Genomic DNA, 23,506 nt, shown 5'->3' with positions numbered 1-23,506 from the left:
ATTTGATTTAATTACTTCTCCGTTTTATTTCTAGGTTTATAATCGTCTAGCTGAGTATCTCACCGAATTGGAAATGTGGCGCACCCAAACCCAGTTTGATGATTCCTTAACCCTGAAAATGTACCTGTTGCAGTTTGTAAATTACTATGCTTCCATATTTTATGTAGCCTTCTATAAGGGGAAGTTTGTTGGACGTCCTGGTGCCTATACACTACTGTTTGATTTTAGACAAGAAGAGGTTTGTAGGGCACAAGAGATCTATGAAGTTGATAATTGTTATTTGGATGCTAAAAATTAAAGTTTCACAAAAGAAAATCTGAGTTTTTTAGAGGATAAAAAAGGTCGTATTTTCAGAACCCCAGCTCTTTTTTCATACAATATTCGGCATCTTCTTAACATAAAATAGGAAGCCTAATTCTTTGTCACCTTCAGTGAACTCTTAGTTTTATATTTTTATAATTCTATTTTTATATTTATTTAGTTGATAATTTTTTTGCATTTTGTCTTTTTTGCAGTGCTCCTCTGGTGGCTGTCTCACAGAACTATGCATACAACTAGCGATCATTATGATAGGAAAACAAGCTTTCAATTCCATTTTGGAAGTTATAATGCCAATGATTTGGCGCAAAATTGGTGCCATACGTGTGGGACTCTCAAAGCTCTTTACCCCCAAAGAACATGACAAACACAAAGATACCGAAAGATGGGTTCGTGATTTAAAACTATTGGATTGGGGAACTAGAAGTCTGTTTCCAGAATATTTAGAAATGGGTAAGTTGAAACGAGAACGAGTTTTTATAGACGGGCTGAAGAGAGTCTTTATATACGAGGGGATAGAGTCTGTCGTCTGGAGGACGTTTTTTATATATGCGAGCTCGGGGACTTCTATTATAGACGAGCTCGAGGACGTCTATTTCATAGACAAGTACGAGGACGCCTTGTTCATAGAAGATCTAAAGGACGCCTCTATAGACGAGCGGAAGAAGGACGTCTCTATAGACGAGCGGAAGAAGGACGTTTCTTACAGGCGAGCTAAAGAAGGCCGTCTCTATAGAAGAGTTGTGCGCCTGTCTCTATAGACAATTTGAAGGCCTATCTCTGTAGGCGAGGTGAAGGCCTGGACTGAATGCAAATGACATCAGATAAAGAGAGTATTCAGAGACGATCTCAAAGGAGTCTTAGTAGATAGTCAGGGTATCGGCAACCGTATAGATCACGGACAAATTTTAGATCAACTGGAAGACCAGGAAGTCTATATGGGCGAACTCTGAGCTATAGATTTTATATTCAAATTGAATACTCCCTTGTTTTTAAATCATTTGAAGGACTAGAGGGGCTTTGTGGGATAAATGGGGTTCAAGGAGCCTTTATTGATGAGTTGACGGATAGGATTCCATATAGAGAATATGGATACCAGGTAATTTTAATAAGGAGTTAAAGATTGAGTTTTCGGGCGTAAATTGATGTCCAGGAGCCTTCGTAGATTTTGGAAAACTTTTTAAGGCCTGTCCGAGCTATATAACTTGAATTTCCAATAATAACATTTTCAAGAGAAAAACTGACTTAAAACGTTACATTTTTTTGGAATAAGTTAACGCAAAAACGTTGATTTTTTACGAATATTTTGAAGTGCCAGTTGATGAATAAACACTTATTTTTGCAAGTATTTTTTCAGGGGTCATCTGAACATATAATTTTTAGAAATATTTTTTCTAGGACGATTTGATGAATAAACGTGCATTCTTAAACATTTTTCAGGATCACTAGATCGGAAACCTTCGAATTTTTAGCAATAATAAAGATCAAAGCTGTAGTCCGATTGTATAACAATTTCTTATTTCAATATTTTTTTGAAGGACTGTCACCCACATATGATCCTTACGTTACCGTATACAGAATGCCTTTGTAGAATCTCTTACCTTGATCACAAATAAATATATCTCCTTTTTGTCTTTCTTTTATTTCAGTTTTACAATATGGCTTTGTAACAATATTTGTGGCCGCCTTCCCATTGGCCCCGCTGTTCGCCCTTTTGAATAACATTTTGGAAATGCGCTTGGATGCCAAGAAACTGCTGACACATCATCGCCGTCCCGTCTCGCAAAGAGTACGTGATATTGGTGTGTGGTATCGCATATTGGATTGTATTGGCAAATTAAGTGTTATAACAAATGTAAGTTAAAGAAAAAATTTCGAAATTTGTTTACATATTTTAATTTTCTAAATTCTTTTTTTGTAGGGCTTTATTATTGCCTTTACATCAGAGTTAATACCGCAATGGGTATATCGCCACTATTCACCAAATAGTTCCTTAGAAGGTTACTTAGACTTTTCGCTATCTAAATTTAATACCAGTGACTCGAATCAGACACGAAGTCTATCGGCCAAATATGATAATTTGACGACATGTCTGTAAGTAGAAGTGTTTAATGGTAACTATAGGTGGAAGCAAAACAAGTATGTTAAGATTTTGAAATGGCGTTAGGGAAAGATTTAATATACGAAATCAAATTTTTACATTCTTGTTCTATTTCCACTTAGAATTTTTATAATAACATTTTTTATTAATTTATTTATTTTTCTCATTTCTTTTTATTTATTTATTTTTGGAAAAAACAGATATGCAGATTTTCGTGAACCACCTACCTCAGAGAAAAGATATCATTTCAGTAATATATTCTATTTAGTATTAGCCTGTCGTTTGTGTTTTGTTGTTGTTTTTGAGGTAAGTAGACCATGTGAAAAAAATAATTATTACAGCGGACTAACATTTAAATCTTAAATTTAACAGTTGTTTTGAATTTATATGCGAAATTTCTCTGCAAAAAAATTATTATCAATTTTCTATTTTAAACTTTGACATGTTGAAACATTCCAGTGGCATCCACAATACTTTCTTGCAAAACTTGATTCTCTTGTTGTTGAATTTTGAGGAATTTACACAGCCAATAAATGGCAAACGTAAACAGGACATTGAACACTGAAAAGAAAAGTATTATACGAAATTCGGAATGGATTTAATTTTTTTTTTCCAATACTCACTTATAAATATGCCAAATATTATGCTACGCACAATACGTTTATCTGTGGCCGCATCAACTTCATTGAATTTGATTTCCATTAATATGTAAGTGGTGATTTCGACCACTATCGATATAACGGTATTTATGAGCCAGGGTGCAATGCAAATGGTACGCTTCTGCAAAGAAAAAATTAAATGGGAGACTTAAAATGTTAACAAATCTGAGGTTTGATAAATAATTTCCGTACAGTTAACAATATTTTTTTAAAGGCTTCCAGAGCTATTATTGAGGATTTCAAAGAATATTTTTCAAGGACTATCAGAGTTATTATCGGAGATTTTTTGAAGAATATATTTCAAGGACTTTCTGTGATATTGCCGTGAAACTTTTAAGGATATCTTTTCAAGAATTAACAGAGTAATTATCGAGGATGTTTTTTCAAAGACTTTCTTAGCTATTATGGTGGAATTGCTGACAAAGATCTACAAGAGCTATTGTCGAGGCTAAAAGGTCTCTTCTCATTGAAGAAGGTCTGGAGATCAGCTCATAGAAGATCTGGAGATCAGCTCATAGAAGATCTGTAGATCAGCTCATTGAAGGTCTGTAGATTTTCTCACAGAAGATTTCTAGATCTCCTCATAGAAGATCTGTAGATATTCTCACAGAAGATCTGTAGATCCTTCTAATCGCATAGAAGACCTCTAGGTCTTCCATATCGCATAGAAGACCTCTAAGTCTTCCATATCTCATAGAAGACCTCCAGGCTTAAAAAAATATTAAATATTAAAATATTAAAAATAGCTTTTAAATAATGTTTTTTCAAGGACTTGCAGAGCTATTATCGATAATTTTGAAAAATATTCTTCAAGGACTATCACAGCTGATTTTAAGAACTATAAGAGAATATTAAATTTAGGACAAACTCAGCTATTATCATGGAAACTTTAAAGTAACAATGCCGTAAAAGTAGTATTTTCAAGAACTGCCAGAGGAAAGGAGTACCTATGCTACGGAATTAAACACTTAAAGTATTTTTCAATTATAAATTTTTATGGAGGAACTGGCGGCTTAGAATCCTTTTTTATAGATCCTTAGCGAGTCAGGACTACTTTATAGATAATGTGGCAGTTCAGATGAGTTTCAGGGAGCATTGATGGACCTGTAAGTCTTTAAAGAGACTTTTAAGGACATGGAAGTGTTAAAACTTCTCTTTAGGAACCGAGCATGGATTTTTCTTCAGAACAATGTGACATCAGGAACTGAGGATGGATTTTCCTTTGGACAATTTTTTCCTCAGCAGCTGAGGATGGATTTTTCTTTAGACAATTTTTTTCTCAGAGGCTGAGGATGCATTTTTCTATAGTCATTTTTTTCCTCAGAAACTGAGAATGAATTTTTCAGTTGACAATTTTCTATTCAGCAGCTGATGATGTACTTTTCTTTACACAATTGGATGGATTTTTTTTTTAGAAAAATTTCTCCTCAGGAACTGAAGATGGATTTTTGTTCAGAAAAATTTCTCCTCAGGAACTGAGGATTGATTTTTGTTCGGAAAAATTTCTCCTGAGGAACTGAGGATGGATTTTTCTTCAAAAACATTCCTTCTCAGGAACTGAAGATGGATTTTTCTAAATCATTTCTCCCCAGGAACTGAGGATGAATTGAATCTTCAGAAAAAAGTCCCGTTCTACAGAAAAAATTATCCTCAGCAGTTGTGGATGGATTTCTCTTAAGAAAAATTTCTCCTCAGAAACTGAGGACCTGTGGTTTATATATTTATATATTATATAATATTAAAATTTTGTATAGATATTTTGTGTTTCAGGACTTCTTTATAGATACTGTGGCAGTTCAGATGATTTTAAAGGAGCATTGATGGACCTGAGAGTCTTTATAGAGACTCTTGAGAACATGGTAGTGTTATAAAACTTCTCCTTAGTAACCGAGGAAGGATTTTTCTTCACATCTTCAGATGTTGAGGATTTTTCTGAGGAACTGAGGTTGGGAAAAATTGCTCCTCAGCAGACGAGGATAGATTTTTCTTCAGAAAAATTTCTCCTTGGAAACTGAGGTTGAGATTTTTTTTTGAGCAAAATTTCTCCTCAGCAGCTGAGAATGGATTTTTCGTTAGAAAAATTTCTCCTCAGGATGGATTATTCTATAGAAAAATGTCAGCCTCAGGAACTGTGGTTGGGATTTTTCTTCAGAAAAATTTCTTCTCAGGAACCGAAAATGGATTTTTCTTCAGAAAAATTACTTTCCAACCTCAGAAAAATTTCTCCTCAGAAACTGAGGTTTTTGTTTTTTCTTTAGAAAAAATTCTGTTCAGGAGCTTGGAATAAAGATTTTTTTTTTGAAAAATGTCAGCGAAAATTCGACCTAGGAACTGGTGTTAGAATTTTTCTGTAGCAAAATTTCGCCTCAGGAACTGAGGATGGATTTTTCCGTAGAAACATTTCTTCTCAGTAACTGAGGATGAATTTTTCCTTAGAAAAGTTTCTCCCCAATAATTTCCACAGGAGTGAGGGAGGATTTCTCAGGAAGTGGGGAAGTATTTCTGGTATATTTGTTGGATTTTCGGTATTTTGTTTAGTTTTGAAGACCCCCTTATAAATATCCACCTACCTTTCTAATACCATCGATTAACAAAATCGCCAATATAAAGTTAATCAAGGATTTTATCCACAAAACAATGGCCATAACCACATAGAAGGCATCCGGAAAATTATGCAGCAGGACATAATTGACTGAAAAGCAAAATAAACAATAACTAAATAAAGAAGTCCTTAGGACCCAAGTCAGTTTCCTTCTTACCAACAGATGACAACATATTACTCAGCGGATCCACAATTCGGACATTATCGTGTGAGGAAATGCCCCAGTTGGTCAAATTGAAATAGTCTGTGTAGAGATAATAACTGCATAGGCCCAATATGGTCAGTGAGACGAGTATGTCTAAGGAGGCTATACTAAAACCGATCGTGCGAAGACTAAAACAACAAGAAAAACGTTTCATTTTCTTGGCGTTGTTTGTAATGACTTGTCAATAAATTAACACAATTAAGAAATCTGTTTTTGTTTTGGAGAATTTCACAAAAGAAAGGAAGTTATTATTTTTTTTTTTGTATTTTTTTCCTGCCCGTCGTATTTCTGTTGAGGATGTTTTTCCGATGACGTTCTTAGAGCTACTAAAATCATATTCATTGATTGGTATGCTCTTGTCTGTGCTGTGCTGCGCTGGGCTATTCTAAAACTTTGGCCAAATGACATTTTCCCCCCTTTTCTGGGCAGGCACTGCTGAAGTGTGGAATGGTGGTCTGGCGTTTAGTGTATCGTAAATATTTAGACCTTCGTGTGTATGAATGTTGTTGTTGCCGTTGTTACATCTAAAAACAGCAGCATTGCAGCAATTGCAATAAGACCTTTTGTTGTTCTATGCTATAGTCTTGGATGGGCCAACTAAACGGATGGCCGGCCGGTGGACATTCAATGTTTGGTTCATTGATCTCTGACATAAAATGAGAGAATGAAAGTGTTCGACTTGTTGCCTTCAGTTGGATTTACATTTCACTTTTCTTGGCTACTCATATCGCCCATTAGCGTATGGCTTGTCTTCACACTTTAATTGACCGCATTTTGTTGGGCTTTCGATGTGACCTTAATCCTCCAGAGGCCGCTAAAGATTGAGGTCTGTGGAAAAAAATTGAATAAAAAAAATGAAAACTGAAGACATGGACAAGATGGAATCGAATTGTGGCACATCTGTGTGGCATATTGTGAGAATATAGATTAGGATTTTTTTTTATGGAATGACATTGATTTGATCATATGGCTTCTGAGAGCTATCAATAATTTTTATTTTTTTTTTAATTTTTTAAACCTGTAATTTATTGTGATTTTAGTTTGTTTAAAAAAAAAATATTTCTAAGTGGTTTATAGGACTTTATATATATTTTTTAAAATATTTTTTATAATATATTTTCAAGTCGTTATTAATTCCTAAAAATATATATTTTCTATTTTTTAAGAACACTCGGAAATATATTTCTTAATTTTTAAAAATATTTTATTTTTAAATTATTTTTATACCAACCGCACTCCGTTTGTAACACCGAAATATACGAAATATACATTTTAGACCCCACAAAATATCCGTGGAATTTAAATGATGTTTTTCAATGACTATCAGAGCTATTTTTAAGGACAATATTAAATTAAGGACAAACTTTAAAGTTCCAATGCTGTGAAAGTAGTCGTTTCAAGAACAGCCAAAGCATTTTTAAAGGAGTACCTACGCTACTGATTTAAATTATTTTTCAATTATAATCGGAGCTATAGTGACATTTTTATGGAGGGTCTCGCGGTTTAGATTTTTTTACAGATCCTTGGCGAGTCCGGACTCCGTCCTAGATACTGTGGCAATTAAGATAATTTTAAAGGAAGGACCTGTGAGTCTTTATAGAGACTCTTGAGGACATGGAAGCGTTAAATAACTTATCCTCAGGAAATAAAGGATGGATTTTTCTTCAGAAAAAATTCTCCGGAAATTAGGATGGATTTACCTTCAGAAAAATTTCTCCTTAGGAACTGGGGATGAGATTTTTCTTCACGAGTTGAGGTTGGGATTTTTCTTTAGAAAAATTTCTTCTCAGACACTGAAGTTCAGCATAAAAATTCTATGTCGGCATATAATTCTATGTCGATTAAGCGATGTCCGTCCGTCTGTGGAAATCACTCTAGCTTCCGAACGAAATGAAGTAGGTTGAAAAAATTTTCCTCAAATGTATACTATGTCTGCAGGACTTTTGGCATTGAAAATGGGCCATGTAGGTACACGTTTTGGTATAGCCCCCATATAATGGTACCTCCCTATTTTCGGTATTTTGGTGATTTCAGCGACATTATTCACCGGAATTGTTTCAAATTTGGTATTCGAAGTTCGTTATAGGTATTACAGCCTATGATAGAAAATTGTCTTTGTAGGTCTACGTCTTCGTATAGCCCCCATATAACGGCACCTCCCTATATTCGGTATTATTCACTGGATTTGTTTCAAATTTGGTATTTCGAGTTCGTAATGGATACTACAGCCTAAGACAGGAAATTGTCTGCGCAGGTCCACGTCTTCATATAGCCCCCATATAACGACACCTCCCGATATTCGGCATTTTGATGATTTTAGCGACATTATTCACCGGAATTGTTCCAAGCTTGGTATTTTAAGTTCGTAATGGATACTACAACCTATGACAGAAAATTGTCCGTGCGGGTCCATGTCTTCGTATAGCCCCCATATAACGGCAACTCCCGATATTCGGTATTTTGATGATTTTAGCGACATTATTCACTGGAATCGTTTCAAATTTGCTATTTGAAGTTCGTAATGGATATTACAGCTTATGACAGAAAATTGTCTTTGCAGGTATACGTCTTCGTATAGCCCCTATATAATAGTACATCCATATATTCGGTATTTTGATGATTTTAGCGACATTATTCACCGGAATTGTTTCAAATTTGGTATTTGGAGTTCGAAATGGATACTACAACCTAAGACAGAAAAATGTCTTTGCAGGTCTACGTCTTCGTATAGCACCCATATAATGGTATCTCCCTAAATTCGGTATTTTTATCATTTTAGCTACATTATTCACTGGAATCGTTTCAAATGCTATTTGAAGTTCGGATATGGATATTACAGCTTAAGACAGAAAATTGTCTTTGCAGGTCTATGTCTTCGTATAGCCCCATATAATAGTACCTCAATATATTCGGTATTTTTATGATTTTAGCGACAATATTCATTGGAAATCTTTCAAATTTGCTATTTGAAGTTCGTAATGGATTCTACAGCCTATGACAAAAAATGGCCGTGCGTGTCCACGCCTTCGTATAGAAGGAGTAGATTGATATTGTCTATTTTCACACCTGACTTAGCACTGATGCAAATATTAGGATTAGGATTTGCAAAGTTGCAGCAAAATCTATTAACCTTTATCTTTCTGTGTATTGTATTTTGAAAATGTCAAGCTTTTGTGGGGAGGTACCAGAAGGAGTGGATCGATATTGCCCTTCTCCGAACTCGATCTAAGTTTGACAATAAAATTACGATGTACCAAGTTTGGACCAAATCGGATATTCCCTTCGAGAGTTATCTGCCAGTCAGGCAGATACGTCGGACGGACTTGGCTAGATCGACTCCAAATGTCCTGAAACGGATTTGGTCCAAAGAGACCTATGGCCTAAAACTGCTACTTCGATGAGACAACTTTTAACCATATCAAATGATATATACCCTCTCTAGCCATATGGCTGAGGGTATAATAAACATAATAGTGTGCTCCATGGCATACCTTCCCCTTTAATGGGAACTTCTAAGGCTTCCTGTTTCATGTTCTGTGAAAAGGTGAAGTAGGTTGTCGATGCTGACAAATATCTCAAGAAATATGAAATAACATTGAAATTATTGCTGCTGACAAATATCTTAACCCCAATAACTCCATTGTTATAAAATTCAATTTAACAACAATTCACCCTTCTTCTTCTTCTTCTTTTAATTCATTTCAGAATTTCGTTGCCTTGGTTATGATTATTGTACGTTGGTGCATACCAGACATGAGCGTTGGATTGCGGGATCAAATACGACGTGAGGCCTATATAACCAATGAAATAATTATTGAACAGGAGACCCGTAGAGCCAGAACCGGTGAGCTAAAAAATGGCCAATGTCATTTCATTTGATTTAATAATTTCTGCTAAATTGTATTTTGCTAATCATATTTTCCATATTTTCATTTCATTTAGAACGTGCCAAAGGTAGTCAATCGATACGCTTGCCCGATTCCGAATCGAATACTCCCGATCCCAATGATCGTTTCATACGCATTGAACAACTGCTGTGCAGTGATTTATCCCAGTCACAAATGGATTTGATAATACATGGTAGTAGCACCGAAACGGGTATTAGGGGTAATGAAGTTTAGAGATGCGGAATGCCGTTTAGGAATAGAATTAAGAAATTCACAAACAACTGAAAAGACTTGACCTGAAATGAAATCAACTATTTATTTCGCCACAAAAAAAAAATTAGATTAAGTTAAAAAGTTTTCAAGCCCTAAGCTTGGAGAAATTGAAAGTCCTTTCAAAAAAAAAAAAAACTATTTTCTTCTAGCTTTCCAAATTTTGTGTGAAGATTAGGGCTCTTGTAAACACTGTTCTTCCATGTTATTCATGGAGTAGTCTTTAGTTAGGTTTTTATTGCAAAGTGCTTTTGTTCTTTTTTTTGTTTATGTGTAGGGAAAATTATTGTATTTAATGTTGAATTTGAAAATAAATCGGACCAATTAAAACAATTCGGACCAATAAATCTGTATTTCCCAAATGAGCCATGACAAAAGGAGAGATTTTTAAAAGGAGATAACGTTAACAAATTAAGAAACCCAGAGGATCCAATTCAAAGATGGATTTTTTTTTTAACAAATTAATGTTTGTTTTAAATATTTAAAAGATTACTTCTAGGTATATTTAATTCTTTTTTTTTTAATTTTTAAATTTGACCCCGTCGAGAGTGTGCATAAAAAAAATTGTTGGTGGATTTTTTAAATATTATTTGAGAATTCAAACCAATGTGAATATCTTTAAAATATTTAATAGATTTTTGAACAAATTCCTCCAACGTAGAGTTTTTAAAATAAGGGTGATTTTTAAGATCTATAGGGGTTTTTCAAAAAAGAAAACAAATACACTCATAACATTCAAAAATTTTTGAAATCTTTATTTGAACTGAAAGTATGGTCTAAATATGGTATGGTCCGATTAATATTTGAAGATTATTTCATGCAAGTGGTGGTCGCGACTGCGCTTCTAATGGTCCATTCGCTGAGTCCAATTTTGGCATACTCTTTTGAACATTTCGGCCGGTATCTCTCGATAAATGCTTTAAAGGTTTCTTCCAAGGCTTCAATTGAAGTGGGCATTAAATTTAACATTGCCCTATAGAAATAGACAATTGGCCTTAAATCGCACGTTCTAGGCTGCCAATTGACTGGTATAGAAATTGAAACCTTTTCACCGAACTCTCCTCTCAATAAGTCTATAGACTATGTGGGACTGTCATGTTGAATCCATATGTCATGCCAGTCAACCCCTTGCATTTTGATTAAAAAAAAAGGAAAAATTGGAAATCATCTTCCGGTAGTGCTCACCATTTGCAGTTATGCTAAGTTGCATCTTTTCAATGTGTATGGTTCAATGTAAACCGCACCAAACTGACCTTTTCTGGATGCATTCGAGGCTCTTGAAATACTTCTGGCTGATATTCATTGCAAAATCGACAATTTGTACCCATTGGTCCAAAAATGAACTTCGCCGCTCAACGCAATGAGCGTGTAATGAACGTTCTAATATTATTCAATGATTTGTTCCTTTGTAAGACGATTCATGGTTTTCTTTTGTTTAGAGACTCACAATGAAATTTGATCTAGAATAATTCTTACTCGGACACTTTCCCCAAAAAATAAACTGTAAAGGAAGATTTTGACTTGGATTTGTTACGCGTTAAAAAAAAAGAAAACACAAAATTGTCACTTTTAGAACATCAATTTTGAATGTAACTTCCATAAAAACTATTGTATTTAGACATATGATTTATTTTGAGATTAATTGTGGAATTTTATGTAGAAGATTTTTTCTTCTGATACCTTTAGCCTAAAATGAAATTTTATGTTACTTTCTGGCGTGAACTCGAAAAAAGTCGGAGGAAAAATTGATAAAAAAAAAAATTAGGGAATATTTTCGTATTTCTTTTGGGAACATTGCGAATGTAATTTTCATAGAAACTATTGTACCTAGATATACGATTAATTCTGAGATTCATAGTGCAATTTTGTGTAGAATATTCCTTCCTTTGACACCTTTAGCCTTAAACGAAATTTTATGTTACTTCCAGGCGTCAACTAGAAAAAAGTCCCATCAAAAAATTAGGGAATATTTTCAGAATTTTGTATAGGAACAATGATGCAAATATTTTTTTTGATATACAATGGAAATATAGATCTCTTTTCTTCGGTGACTTATAACAATATTTGATGAAGAATATTTTTGTCTCTGACGTCATTCTTCTAAATTGATATTTTGTTAGAGATTTTTACACAAACTCGCACAAAGTACGGTTTTAAGATATGTTTTTTTTTTCATATATATGTGAATTTAAAAATTTAGACACTTGATGTCTTTCAGGACCCTTAGTAGAATTTTATGACGAATAACATTGTATAATATTTTGATTTCCTACTGTCCCGTTAAAATGGAATTTTCAGCCACATTTTGAAAAAATTACACCTTTGCTGGCTCTAATGAGGGTTACAATTTTTAACCAAAATATTCCTCGTATTTTTATCTGCAATATTACCGAAGACCCCATGTACCTAACATATAAGGATTCCAAGGAATCTTAGTCCAAAAATTTAAAAAAATGTAGAAGAGGGGGAACTTGCTCCTTCTATTTATGTTACTTTGCGATGAAAACTCTGTTGACTTTTTTGATCGATTTCCCCCGTAATTATGTTTTGTGTTGTACAGTGTTACAGAAGATGTTTCACAGCAAAACAAAACACAAAACGGGCGATTTTTCAATTGCCCGGGAAACCTACCTCACACTCACTCCAGAAAACCTCTGGTTACAGTCGATTTGAGCCTGAAGTTAGAACCAGATTAGCAGAACCCAAACACAACTTGTATAACTGTTACAACAACCAGTGTTGCCAATAAAAGATATTGGCTAAAAAATCACCCTTTATCTAAAAAAAAGCGTTGCGATGCAATTGCAAAAGACATATTCAAAAAAAAAATTTATAAATTTAAATTTTAAAAAAATATTGAAGAGATTCGCATTTTGTTAAATATTAAAAAATAAACAAAAATTCATTTTAAATTCAGTTTTTACAAAAAATTTAGAAAACTCGATGGATTAAATTTTTAATTTAAATTTTTCAACAAATTTTAGAAAATTTACGTTGAGTTAAATTAAAAAAAGCAGCTTTACACAACATTTTTGAGATATATTTTACAAACATCTACGTTGGGTTAGATTTGAAAAAAATATTGTTTACAAAATTCACATTTGATTGAAAAATTTTAAAATCTTGAATATGTAAAGAATCAACATTATTGTAAACATTAAATTTTCATTGGCCTCGATTATTGCAATCTATTAAAAAAAGGATTTAATTTTCAAAATAATATTTAAAAAGAAATCCAAGTTGGTGTAAATAAAGTCTTGCCTCTGACCTTAATCATTGCAATATATTAAAAAATGGATTGAAGTTTCAAAACAACATTTTTAAAAGAAATCCACGTTTGTCCAAACCTTGAAGAAAATTAAAAATTTAAACTGAAATATACACTAAAACCTAAACCACTATAATATGAGTAGTTTAGATTTATATCAAATTCTATTATTTTGAGCTGTAACAAAAAATAATGACCCAGTGAATCTTCCTTAATCTCTGCCCTGTGAAATATCCATTTATACATACATGAATATTTATTTTAGTTACAAGGCACATATATGTGTATTTTAAATGGCAATTGCTCGCTATCTGTAGAATTATCGACAAAAATATGTAAACGACAAATAAGTCCACCTTAATATTTAATTTAACATAATACATAAACTGGTGTTTTTTAAATATGTGATATGTATTAGAATATGATTATTTTATTTAACATGTAAAATTGTATAGCGTTACTTTATTATAAATATCAGTTCCAAATATGGTTATAACGGAAACATTAATGGCTAAGTTTATGAATGTAAACTTATAATATTTTCGTTCTGTGCTTCAGATTATTCAGTTTGCTGTGTATTGGGGTATAGGGATAAATTTTCAAATTTAATATTGAGGTCTCTGTTGGTAACTGGGATTGACATATGGAGGTAGTTTCGAAAATGTCTACTAAAATTGTTCGAAATTTGTTATTGAAGTCCCTGTTAGTATCTGGAATTGAATGTGTCCTATAATTGTTCGAAAAGTACTAAGTGGTGCAAAATTGGCTATTCGGTGCAGGGATAGAGCTGGAATCCCAAATGTGAACTTTAATTGTACTAAAATTACTTAATAGTACCAAATTTAGTAATGGTGAAGGAAAAGAGCTGAGGTCATTTTTGGCTTCTAGGGTTTACATATGGAGACGTTGAAATTGTTTTGGACAGAAAAATTGGATGTGAGTTCATTGTACAATGGCTTCACTAAAATCCCTTGTGAAAAACTTGAAAATTAAAGATTTTGAAGATTGTTTGTTGCAAATGGTAAACATATTTCTATTATGCTCTTCGAAAAATACTTAAATAAAAAATATAAAACCTCTAAATTTAAAAATTTAGTACAACGTTTTAAAGTTTTGATTAAAAATTTTGTCAAACTGAACAAATTATCAATTTTGAGTACTAACAAGTAAAAAACAGCTAAGTTCGTCCGGGCTGAACTTTTAGCACCATTTTGAAGTCACTCGAAAATTTTGCAAAAAATTCCTTCGGAAAATACCGCTCAAAGGGAAACCGTTATATGTGGGCGATACACAGGCGTGGTCCTGCATATACATTGCCTTAGGAACTTCAAATACGAAATTTGAAACAATTCCAGCAAAAAAATCCGGCCATTAAAATTGTGTATTAAATCATCAAAATACTGAATATCGGGGGTACCGTTACATGGAGGATGTAGGATATCATAACCCTATATAGACAATTCTCTTCCAGGGGTTGAAATACCATAAGTTGAAATTTTCATATTTCATAACAACGAAATATTATATTGTTTCTCTGGCTTACTGTTCACTGCAAGTTTCAGATCCTTAAGCTCGTCTCAAAAGAGAAATAAGGCAAAATTCAAAAACTAGCAAAGTGTCTTCGTTATAACCGAATTCTGGAAAGTTATAAATATATTAATTTGTGTACCCCAAGAAACATCTCATAGTAATGTTAAAAACGTATTCGTATGTTTTAGAAATGGTTTTGAAACATCTTTCCAAATTTCATTTATTCAAATTTGCAAAAATACATTTGTGCAATACTTTTAAACAAATAAAACATGTAAAGAACTAAGTAAATGTTATTGAAATATTGACCACCAGTGTAAGATCTTTAGTTTACCCAAAAAAAATCTCATTGTATAAACGCTAGTTAATTTTTTTTTTTTACAATTAAGGATATGCTAATGTGTTGTAGAAATATTATTTGTTTTTATTGTTTGTTTGGTTCCTAAATTTTTAAAATATTTATGTCCAGTGTCTTTTGTAATAAATTGTTTTATAACAGAAAAACCAGTTGGCTATGTTTATTCTAAATTTTACAGACTGAATGCCTGGAACCAGTGCGAGACTCAGATGTGGAAATCGAGGTGAGGTTATGGATGAAGAGGTGTCTACTTATAAAATAAATCCGTGTCATACAGATCAAGTTTACATATTTAAATATGAAGACGTTATTTTCCGATACACATTTGGAGATCTAATGGTCTTTGAATAAAAAATGGGCAAATTATCATCTACACAAAAATGAAACCCCATGTCTTCCGTACATAGGAAGACCTTAGGGTTTTTATATGTATGAAATTCACATGGGTAGTGTTTTCATTATATACAGGGTGAGATGAAAAACTTCAAGCAACTTCAGGCTGATGTCATTTCTAAGACACTCGGCACTAAAAAATACCAAAATATCGATCACCTCAAGCAAGCGCTTCGCCGGGAATGGGTCAAAATACCGCAGAGCAACATTCGAGCAGCGTGTGACGGTTTCATTGGCCGGTGGAAGGTCATACTTCGTGCCAAAGGTGACCAATTCGAACAAATCTAAACATATTCTAAAATTTGATGCTATTTCCGACATTTTTATACCCTCCACCAAAAAAAGTATTTTAGACCCAACAAAGTATATATATTCTTGATCAGCGTAAAATTCTAAGACGATTTAGCCATGTCCGTCCGTCTGTCAGTCTGTTGTAATCACGCTACAGTCTAAACGAATTAAGATAGGAAGCTAAAATTTTGCACAGATCCCTCTTTTGTCTGCAGGCAGGTCAAGTTCGAAGATGGGCTATATCGGTCCACGTTATTGTATAGCCCCCATATAACGGTACCCCCCGATATTCGGTATTTTGATGATTTTAGCCACATTTTCTAATGGAATGGTCTGAAAATCCACACTAGAAGTTCCTTATGAATACTTTATCCCTTGAAAGAGAATTGTTTATATAGGTCCACGATATCGTATAGCCCCCATATAACGGTACCCCCCGATATTTGGTATTTTGATGATTTTAGACATATTTTTCAACGGAATTGTCTGATAATCCACACAAAGAGTTCCTTATGAGTACTTTATCCCTTGAAAGAGAATTGTCTATATAGGTCCACGATATCGTATAGCCCCCATATAATGGTACCCTCCGATATTCGGTATTTTGATGATCTTAGCCACATTTTTCAACGGAATTGTCTGATAATCCACACAAAGAGTTCCTTGTGGGTACTTTATCCCTTGAAAGAGAATTGTCTATATAGGTCCACGATATCGTATAGCCTCCATATAACGGTACCCCCCGATATTCGGTATTTTAATGATTTTACCCACATTTTTCAACGGAATTGTCTGAAAATCCACACAAGGAATACCTTGTGGGTACTTTATACCTCGGAAGAGAATTATCTATACAGGTCCACGATATCGTATAGCCCCCATATAATGGTACCCCCCGATATTCGTTATATTGATGATCTTAGCCACATTTTTCAATGGAATCGCCTGAAATTCTACACGAGGAGTTCATTGTGAGTACTTTATCCCTTGGAAGAGAATTATCTATATACACGATATCGTTAGCCCCCCATATAACGGTACCCCCGATATTCGGTATTTTTATGATTTTAGTTACATTTTCAACGGAATTGTCTGAAATTGTACCCAAGAGGTTCTTTGTGAGCAGTTTACCCCCTGACAGAGAATTCTCTATATAGGTTAACGATATCGCATATCCCCCATATAACGGCACCCCCGATATTCGGTATTTTGATGATTTTAGCCATATTTTCCTATGGTATTATCTGAAAATCCACACAAGGAGTTCTTTGTGAGCACTTTAACCCCTGAAAAGTAATTGTGTATATAGGTTCCCATATGTCGGCACCTTCCCACATTTTCAAGATTTTAACACAATTTTTAACGGATTTTATTTTTTGAAAATTTTCTAATTTGTTCCAAATGGTGGAGGGTATTCAAAGTTCGGCCCGGCCGAACTTACTGCTTTTTTACTTGTTTGTTTTCATTCAATAAAATTTAAAAAAAAATGTAAAAATTATGCGGTTTGACTTTGTTGCACTTTTTTATCTCACCCTGTAAAAATAACTTGAAGATGATCCTTTGGCCTTCTCATAACGCCACATAGTTGGTTTTGATCTCTAACTGAGAAATTTACAATTATTAAAAGCAATTCTTCTTAATTTCTAGGGATTGTATTAGCTACATCGAGGCATGACTGTACGAGTAAATACAATAATAAACTATCACCACCTCAAAATTGAAGACTGAATGATTTCAACGGAAATTGTGGTTTTTGGTAATGTTTAGTACAAAAAAAAAAAAAAAAAAATTGTCAATGGTATAATGTTAAGTTTTAACGTTTTCTTTTCTTAAATAAAAATTGAAACTTTTCAGAAACTAAAAATGGCTTTTTTGGATATTGCTTAGAGAGAACTTTGGGTTTTTGTAGAGAAGAGTCATTAACGATCATGCTAATAGTTAGAGCAATGGAATGACAAGACCTATTGATTTTTTGGGGGTTTTGGTTTTAAGTCTTTCATACGGCACCCTTCTAATCTTCTACGAAGGGACCTTCTAGTCTACTTTAGTGAGATGTTTGGGCTTTTCAAGAAGACCCCCTATAGCAATTTTAAACAGAATAATTTTTCAATGAAAAGAGGATTGTTTTCTATAATACTTATACTTATATTCTATAAGACTTTTATTTAAGAATAAATATTAGTATCCAATGAAAAGTCTAATCGTTCTTCTAGGAATATACTTTTATGACAGAGACAACTGGTATATAATGTGAAGAACGGTGGGTTAATTTGAAAATTTGAATTTGAAAGGTAAGTGTTTATTAAGCAGTTACTTCATTTGAGCTAGTTTATAACAGAATTATCTACATTCCATCAGTTATTAGGACTGCCTGGTTATCCTTGGTTTTAAGTATCCGGTGTTTGTTTTTACATTTATATATTCTTGACCAGTATAAAATTGTATGTCGATTTAGGGATGTCCTCCATCCATCTGAAAATCCCTTCAACTTCCAAAAAAAAAAAAAAATAATAAATAAATAAATAAATAAATTAGACGACTTTTGGTATTGAAAATGTGCTATATAGGTCCACGCTTTGGTATCGGCAACAAATAATTGTACCGCAATTTAAGGTTTTTGGGTGTTTAGAAAATTGAGAATATGTATTCCCAGTATGTAGGGAATATCAGGAAACTGCACATATATAGGTCTAAGCTTCGGCATGGACCCCATATAACTGTACCTATAGATATTCGGTAATTTTATGATATGTGTCGCATTTTTCACCGGAATTATTTTAAATTTGGTATTTGGAGTTCGCAATGGATACTACATCCTATGACAGGAAATTTTCTGAACAGATCCACGCCTTCGTATAGCCCCATATAACGGAACCTCGCAATATTCGGTATTTGTTAGGTAAATATTTTAAGAGAAATATCAGAAACTTGGTTTTTGAGTTTGTAATAGCCACCATCTTCTCTGTATGGCTGCAGAGCCCAAAGCTTTCGTAAGGGCCCCATATAACTGTACTTACAGATATTCGGTATTTGGATTATTTGTGTCATACTTCTCACCGGAATAGTTTCAAATTTGATATTTAGAGTTTGACAGAAAATTGCCTATACAGGTCCACAACTTCGTATATTTTCCATTTAACTGAACCTCCCTATATTCGGTATTTTGACGATTTTAGGCATACTTTTTACGAGAGTTATTTTAAATTTGAAAGTGGAGTTCGCAGAGGGTATAATCTGCCATGACGAAAAAAATTCGCTTTGGTATTTTGACGATTTTAGCTTTATTTTTCAGCAGAATTATCTTAAACATGGTGTTTGTAGTTCGTAAACGGCGCCACCTTCTCTGGCAGATGATTGGATGTTAAAGTCCCCGTATAGCATAACCGTAACACCTGATACTCGAAATTTTGAAAATTATCGATATATGTCGACCTAATTTTGTACATTTTGTAACTTCCTTTCAAATGGTGGAGGGTATTAAAATTTCGCACCGACAAAACTCCACTTATTTTTTACTGTATTTATTGCCTAAACCACACTGTGGTCAGGTTTTTATGTATTTATTCATTTGTTTGTAACAAAGAGAAGCAAGCGAGTTAGACCCATAGTTCCTTTTGATGATTTGCATAGAATCACATTCTGAGTCGATTTATGCATGTCCGTCCCTCCGTCTGTCCATGTATTTTTTTAAACAAAGTACAGGTCGCACTTATTGCCCGATCGAGATTAAACTTTGCACAAAACATTTGTTTGATCGGTAATCGGTCAAAAATTAGATATAGCTCCCATACATATCTTCGCCCGAAGATGGAATTTGGTACATATAACCAAATTGAGACTAGAAACAATTATGTCAAATTTTGTGGAAATCGGTTCAAATATAGCTATAGCTCTCATATATATTCTTCATCCGATTTCTTAAATTTATACTCCGCAGCCTTAATATGCACTCCGAAACAACGATATTCGGAGAAATATATCAAATACAGCTTAGAAATACCTTTTCCAAATTTGATCGATATCGGTTCAGATTTGGATATAGCTCCCATATATTTCTCCATTCGATTTCAAGTTTATTGTGTACCAAATGGTTAATATAAGCCCGAATTTAATGGATTTTGTCACATTCGAACGAATTTAGTCTGGCAGAAAGTGTATCCAATTTGGTGAAAATCGGTTAAGATATATGGGTATGGGTCCCATATATATGTTTCATCCGATTTTGTATTTTATTCCCTCACACCCGTAAAAAACTCTTCACAGCAAAGATATTTCGTGCCAACTATCAGATACAGCCTAGAAATACCTCAGCTAAATTTTATAAAGGTCGGTGCAGATTTGGATATAGCTCCCATATAAGTCTTCATCGATTTTACGTTTATTGTGCCTAAAAAGTGTAATATCAGCCCAAATAGAATGGATGTTGATGAATATGTTGCGAATATTAACGAGCGATTTTTTTATGAGCCAAGGCTTTTAGATCATTTTTTGAGGGACTATGTTAATGCTCAATTCTATACAGACGAGCCTGCTTCAATTGGAGCATTTGAAGAAAGCATTGAAACATTTGTTGAGATACTGGTCGAAATGTTGGAAATAGTATGCCACAACTGGACTAAGCGAATGGACAATTTGCGGCGTGTTCTCGGTCAATTTTGGCAAATTGTATGGATCGTACTATCAATTCAGATAAAGATAAAGCTGATTATCTATTGGAAGGGTAATTATATTATAATTCCCATTTCTTATATAATCTTGTTTTATTCTCTTGAAGTTTCCACTTAAAATAAGCATGTCTCGGCCATAGAAACTTTCCTCCCAATGAATTACGCAAGTGCAAATTTAATTTAGATTTTTGCTAATTGAAAAATTATTAATGAATCAGATGTATATTTCCTCCAATTTGTCCTTGTCTGGTTGATTTAATTATTTTTTTATTGGAACCAAAGAGATATTGTTGTTAATGTTGAAACAAATTTTAGAAAGTGAATAACAACGGCTAATTGAAGGTGTTAATTTTAATAACGGAGTGAATAATGGTCTAAATGATAATATCTAATTTTTATATGATGGAGCGGGTGATCACTTTTGTAGCCAACTGTACTAAAATGGATGATAGATATTGTTATACCCACCACCATGAATATATATTAACTTTGTCATTTTGTGGTAACATCCCTAAATATTCGTCGAAGACGCCATAAAGTATATATATTCATGATCAGCATAAAATTCTATGTCGATTTTACAATGTCCGTCTGTCTGTCTGATGAAATCACGATACAGCCCACATTATTTGGCGTAGGGCTTTAAAACTGGGCAGAACAATTAGTATTGTGTCTAGGATGGTTGGTATTGAAAATGAGGTATATCGTTTCACGTTTTGGTATAGCCGCCCTAAAACGGTACCTCCCGATATTCGGTATTTTGACGATTTTCGCCATATTTTTCACGGACATGTCGAAAAATTGGTATTTGTAGGTCATAATGGGTTCTAGCTCCGATGGCGAGACATTGTATGTATAGGTCCACGATTTTGTATAACCACCATTTAACGGTCACTCCCGATATTCGGTATTTTGATGATTTTTGCCACGTTTTTTCACGGATTTGTCTAAAAATTGGTATTTGTAGTTCGTAATTGGTTCTAGCTCCGTTGGCGAAACATTGTATGTATAGGTCCACGTTTTTGTATAACCACCATTTAACGGTCACTCCCGATATTCGGTATTTTTATGATTTTTGCCACACTTTTTCACGGATTTGTCTAAAAACTTGTATTTGTAGTTCGTAATGGGTTCTAACTTCGGTGGCGGAATATAGTATATATGGGTCCAAGTTTTGGTATAGTCCCCATATAAAGATACCTCCCGATATTAGGTGTTTTGATGATTTTTGCCACATTTTTTAATGGATATGTCAAAAAATTGGTATTTGTAGTTCATAATAGGTTCTACCTCCGGTGGCAGAGCATTGAATGTTTAGGTTCACGTTTTTCTATAGCGCATAAAACGGGCTCACCCACTTTGTGTTTTTTTGTACCCTCCACCATAGTATGGAGGGTATATTAAGTTTGTCATTCCGTTTGTAACACCTCGAAATATACATTTTAGACCTCACAAAGTATATATATTCTTGATCTGGGTAAAATTCTATGTCGATCTAGCAATGTCCGTCCGACTGTCCGTCTGTGAAAATCACTCTAGCTTCCGAACGAAATGAAGTAAGTTCATAAAAATTTATTCAAATGTGTATTACGTCTGCAGCACTTTTGGTATTAAAAATGGCCCATGTAGGTCCACATCTTCGTATAGCCCCCATATAACGGTACCTCCCGATATTGGGTATTTTGATGATTTAGCAACATTAATTACCGGAAGTATTTGAAATTTGGTATTTGAAGTTCGTAATGAATACTACAGCCTTCGTATAGCCCCCATATATCGGTACCCCCGATATTCGGAATTTTGATGATTTTAGCGACGTTATATACCGGAACTATTTCAAACTTGGTATTTGAAGTTCGTAATAAATACTACAGCCTATGACAGAAAATTGTCTGTGCAGTTCCACGTCTTCGTATTATCCCCATATAACGGTACCCCCATATTCGGTATTTTGATGATTTTAGCGAAATTGTCTACCGGAAGTATTTGAAATTTGGTATTTGAAGTTCGTAATGAATATTACAGCCTATGCCAGAAAATTGTATGTGCAGGTCCACGTTTTATAACCCTCATGGTACCTCCCTATATTCGGTATTGTGAGGATTATAAACAGATTTTTTTTCAAGTTTCGCATTTAAATATTGTATTATCTTATGACAATAGTTGCCTATACAGGTCCACGTCGCCGTATAGACCCTAATATACAGCTACATTCGTTATTTGTAAGATTTTAACAGAATTTTTAACGGATTTTTTTGAAAATTGTCAAATTGTACCAAATTGTGGAGGGTATTCAAATCACGGTCCAGCCAAACTTACACCTTTTTTACTTGTTATACCCTACACCACAAGGTGGTCAGGGTATTATGTCTTTGTGCATTTGTTTGTAACAGGCAAAAGGAAACCAGATAGACCCATAGTTCCTTTTGATGATGTGCATAGAATCACCTTCTGAGTCGATTTATGCATGTCCGTCCGTCTGTCCGTCTGTCCATGTATTTTTGTAAACAAAGTACAGTTCGCATTTATTGCCTTATCCAGATTTTGCACAAATCGTTTGTTTGCCCCAAGGACGAACCCTATTGAAATTTGAGATAATCGGTCAAAATTTAGATATAGCTCCCATATATATCTTCGTCCGATTTGCCTTTTATTGTGCACCAAACGTGTAATATCAGTCCGAATAGTATGAAATTTTGCACGTACGATCAGATTGGACCTGAAAATAAGTATGTCAAATTTTTGTCCTCCGCAGCCGTAATATGCACTCTGTAACAACAATGTTTGGGGAAATATATCAAATACAGCTCAGAAATACATTTGCTAAATTTTATTGAGATCGGTTCAGATTTGGATATAGCTCCCATATATAACTTCGTCCGATTTACCTTGGATTGTGCACCAAACGTCTAATATTTGCCCAAATGAGATGGAATTTGGCACATACGACCGAATTA

The 23,506-nt window shown here is 33.9% G+C and overlaps 2 protein-coding genes across 6 annotated transcripts in view; one reads left to right on the top strand and one right to left on the bottom strand.

Annotated features, from left to right (window-relative positions):
• The window catches only part of LOC101894711 (anoctamin-2), a 38,715-nt gene extending 21,056 nt beyond the window's left edge, over positions 1–17,659 (top strand). For 4 of the 5 annotated variants that reach the window (XM_005184690.4, XM_005184689.4, XM_020037158.2 and 1 more), the window contains 7 exons: positions 35–238; positions 516–771; positions 1,968–2,173; positions 2,240–2,412; positions 2,620–2,725; positions 9,591–9,729; positions 9,828–10,723. In XM_005184690.4, coding sequence (XP_005184747.1) covers positions 35–238; positions 516–771; positions 1,968–2,173; positions 2,240–2,412; positions 2,620–2,725; positions 9,591–9,729; positions 9,828–10,006 — 1,263 coding nt within the window. In that variant the 3' untranslated portion in view covers positions 10,007–10,723. Of the gene's footprint in view, positions 1–34; positions 239–515; positions 772–1,967; positions 2,174–2,239; positions 2,413–2,619; positions 2,726–9,590; positions 9,730–9,827; positions 10,724–15,348; positions 15,422–17,529 lie in introns of those variants that run through there. The other variant, XM_020037157.2, reaches the window with a different exon arrangement.
• LOC101894552 (uncharacterized) lies at positions 2,719–6,123 on the bottom strand. Its single transcript, XM_005184688.4, has 4 exons — positions 5,838–6,123; positions 5,649–5,770; positions 3,043–3,199; positions 2,719–2,980 (listed from the first exon to the last, which is right to left on the bottom strand). Exons 1-4 carry the CDS (start codon positions 6,037–6,039, stop codon positions 2,850–2,852), a joined length of 612 nt encoding a protein of 203 aa, XP_005184745.1. The 5' UTR covers positions 6,040–6,123; the 3' UTR covers positions 2,719–2,849.
• Positions 17,660–23,506: the final 5,847 nt, after the last annotated feature.

Source organism: Musca domestica, unplaced genomic scaffold, assembly GCF_030504385.1.
Source record: "Musca domestica strain aabys unplaced genomic scaffold, Musca_domestica.polishedcontigs.V.1.1 24, whole genome shotgun sequence".
In the NCBI taxonomy this organism is placed as follows: Eukaryota; Metazoa; Arthropoda; class Insecta; order Diptera; family Muscidae; genus Musca; species Musca domestica.
This window is presented reverse-complemented; position numbering and strand designations above follow the sequence as displayed.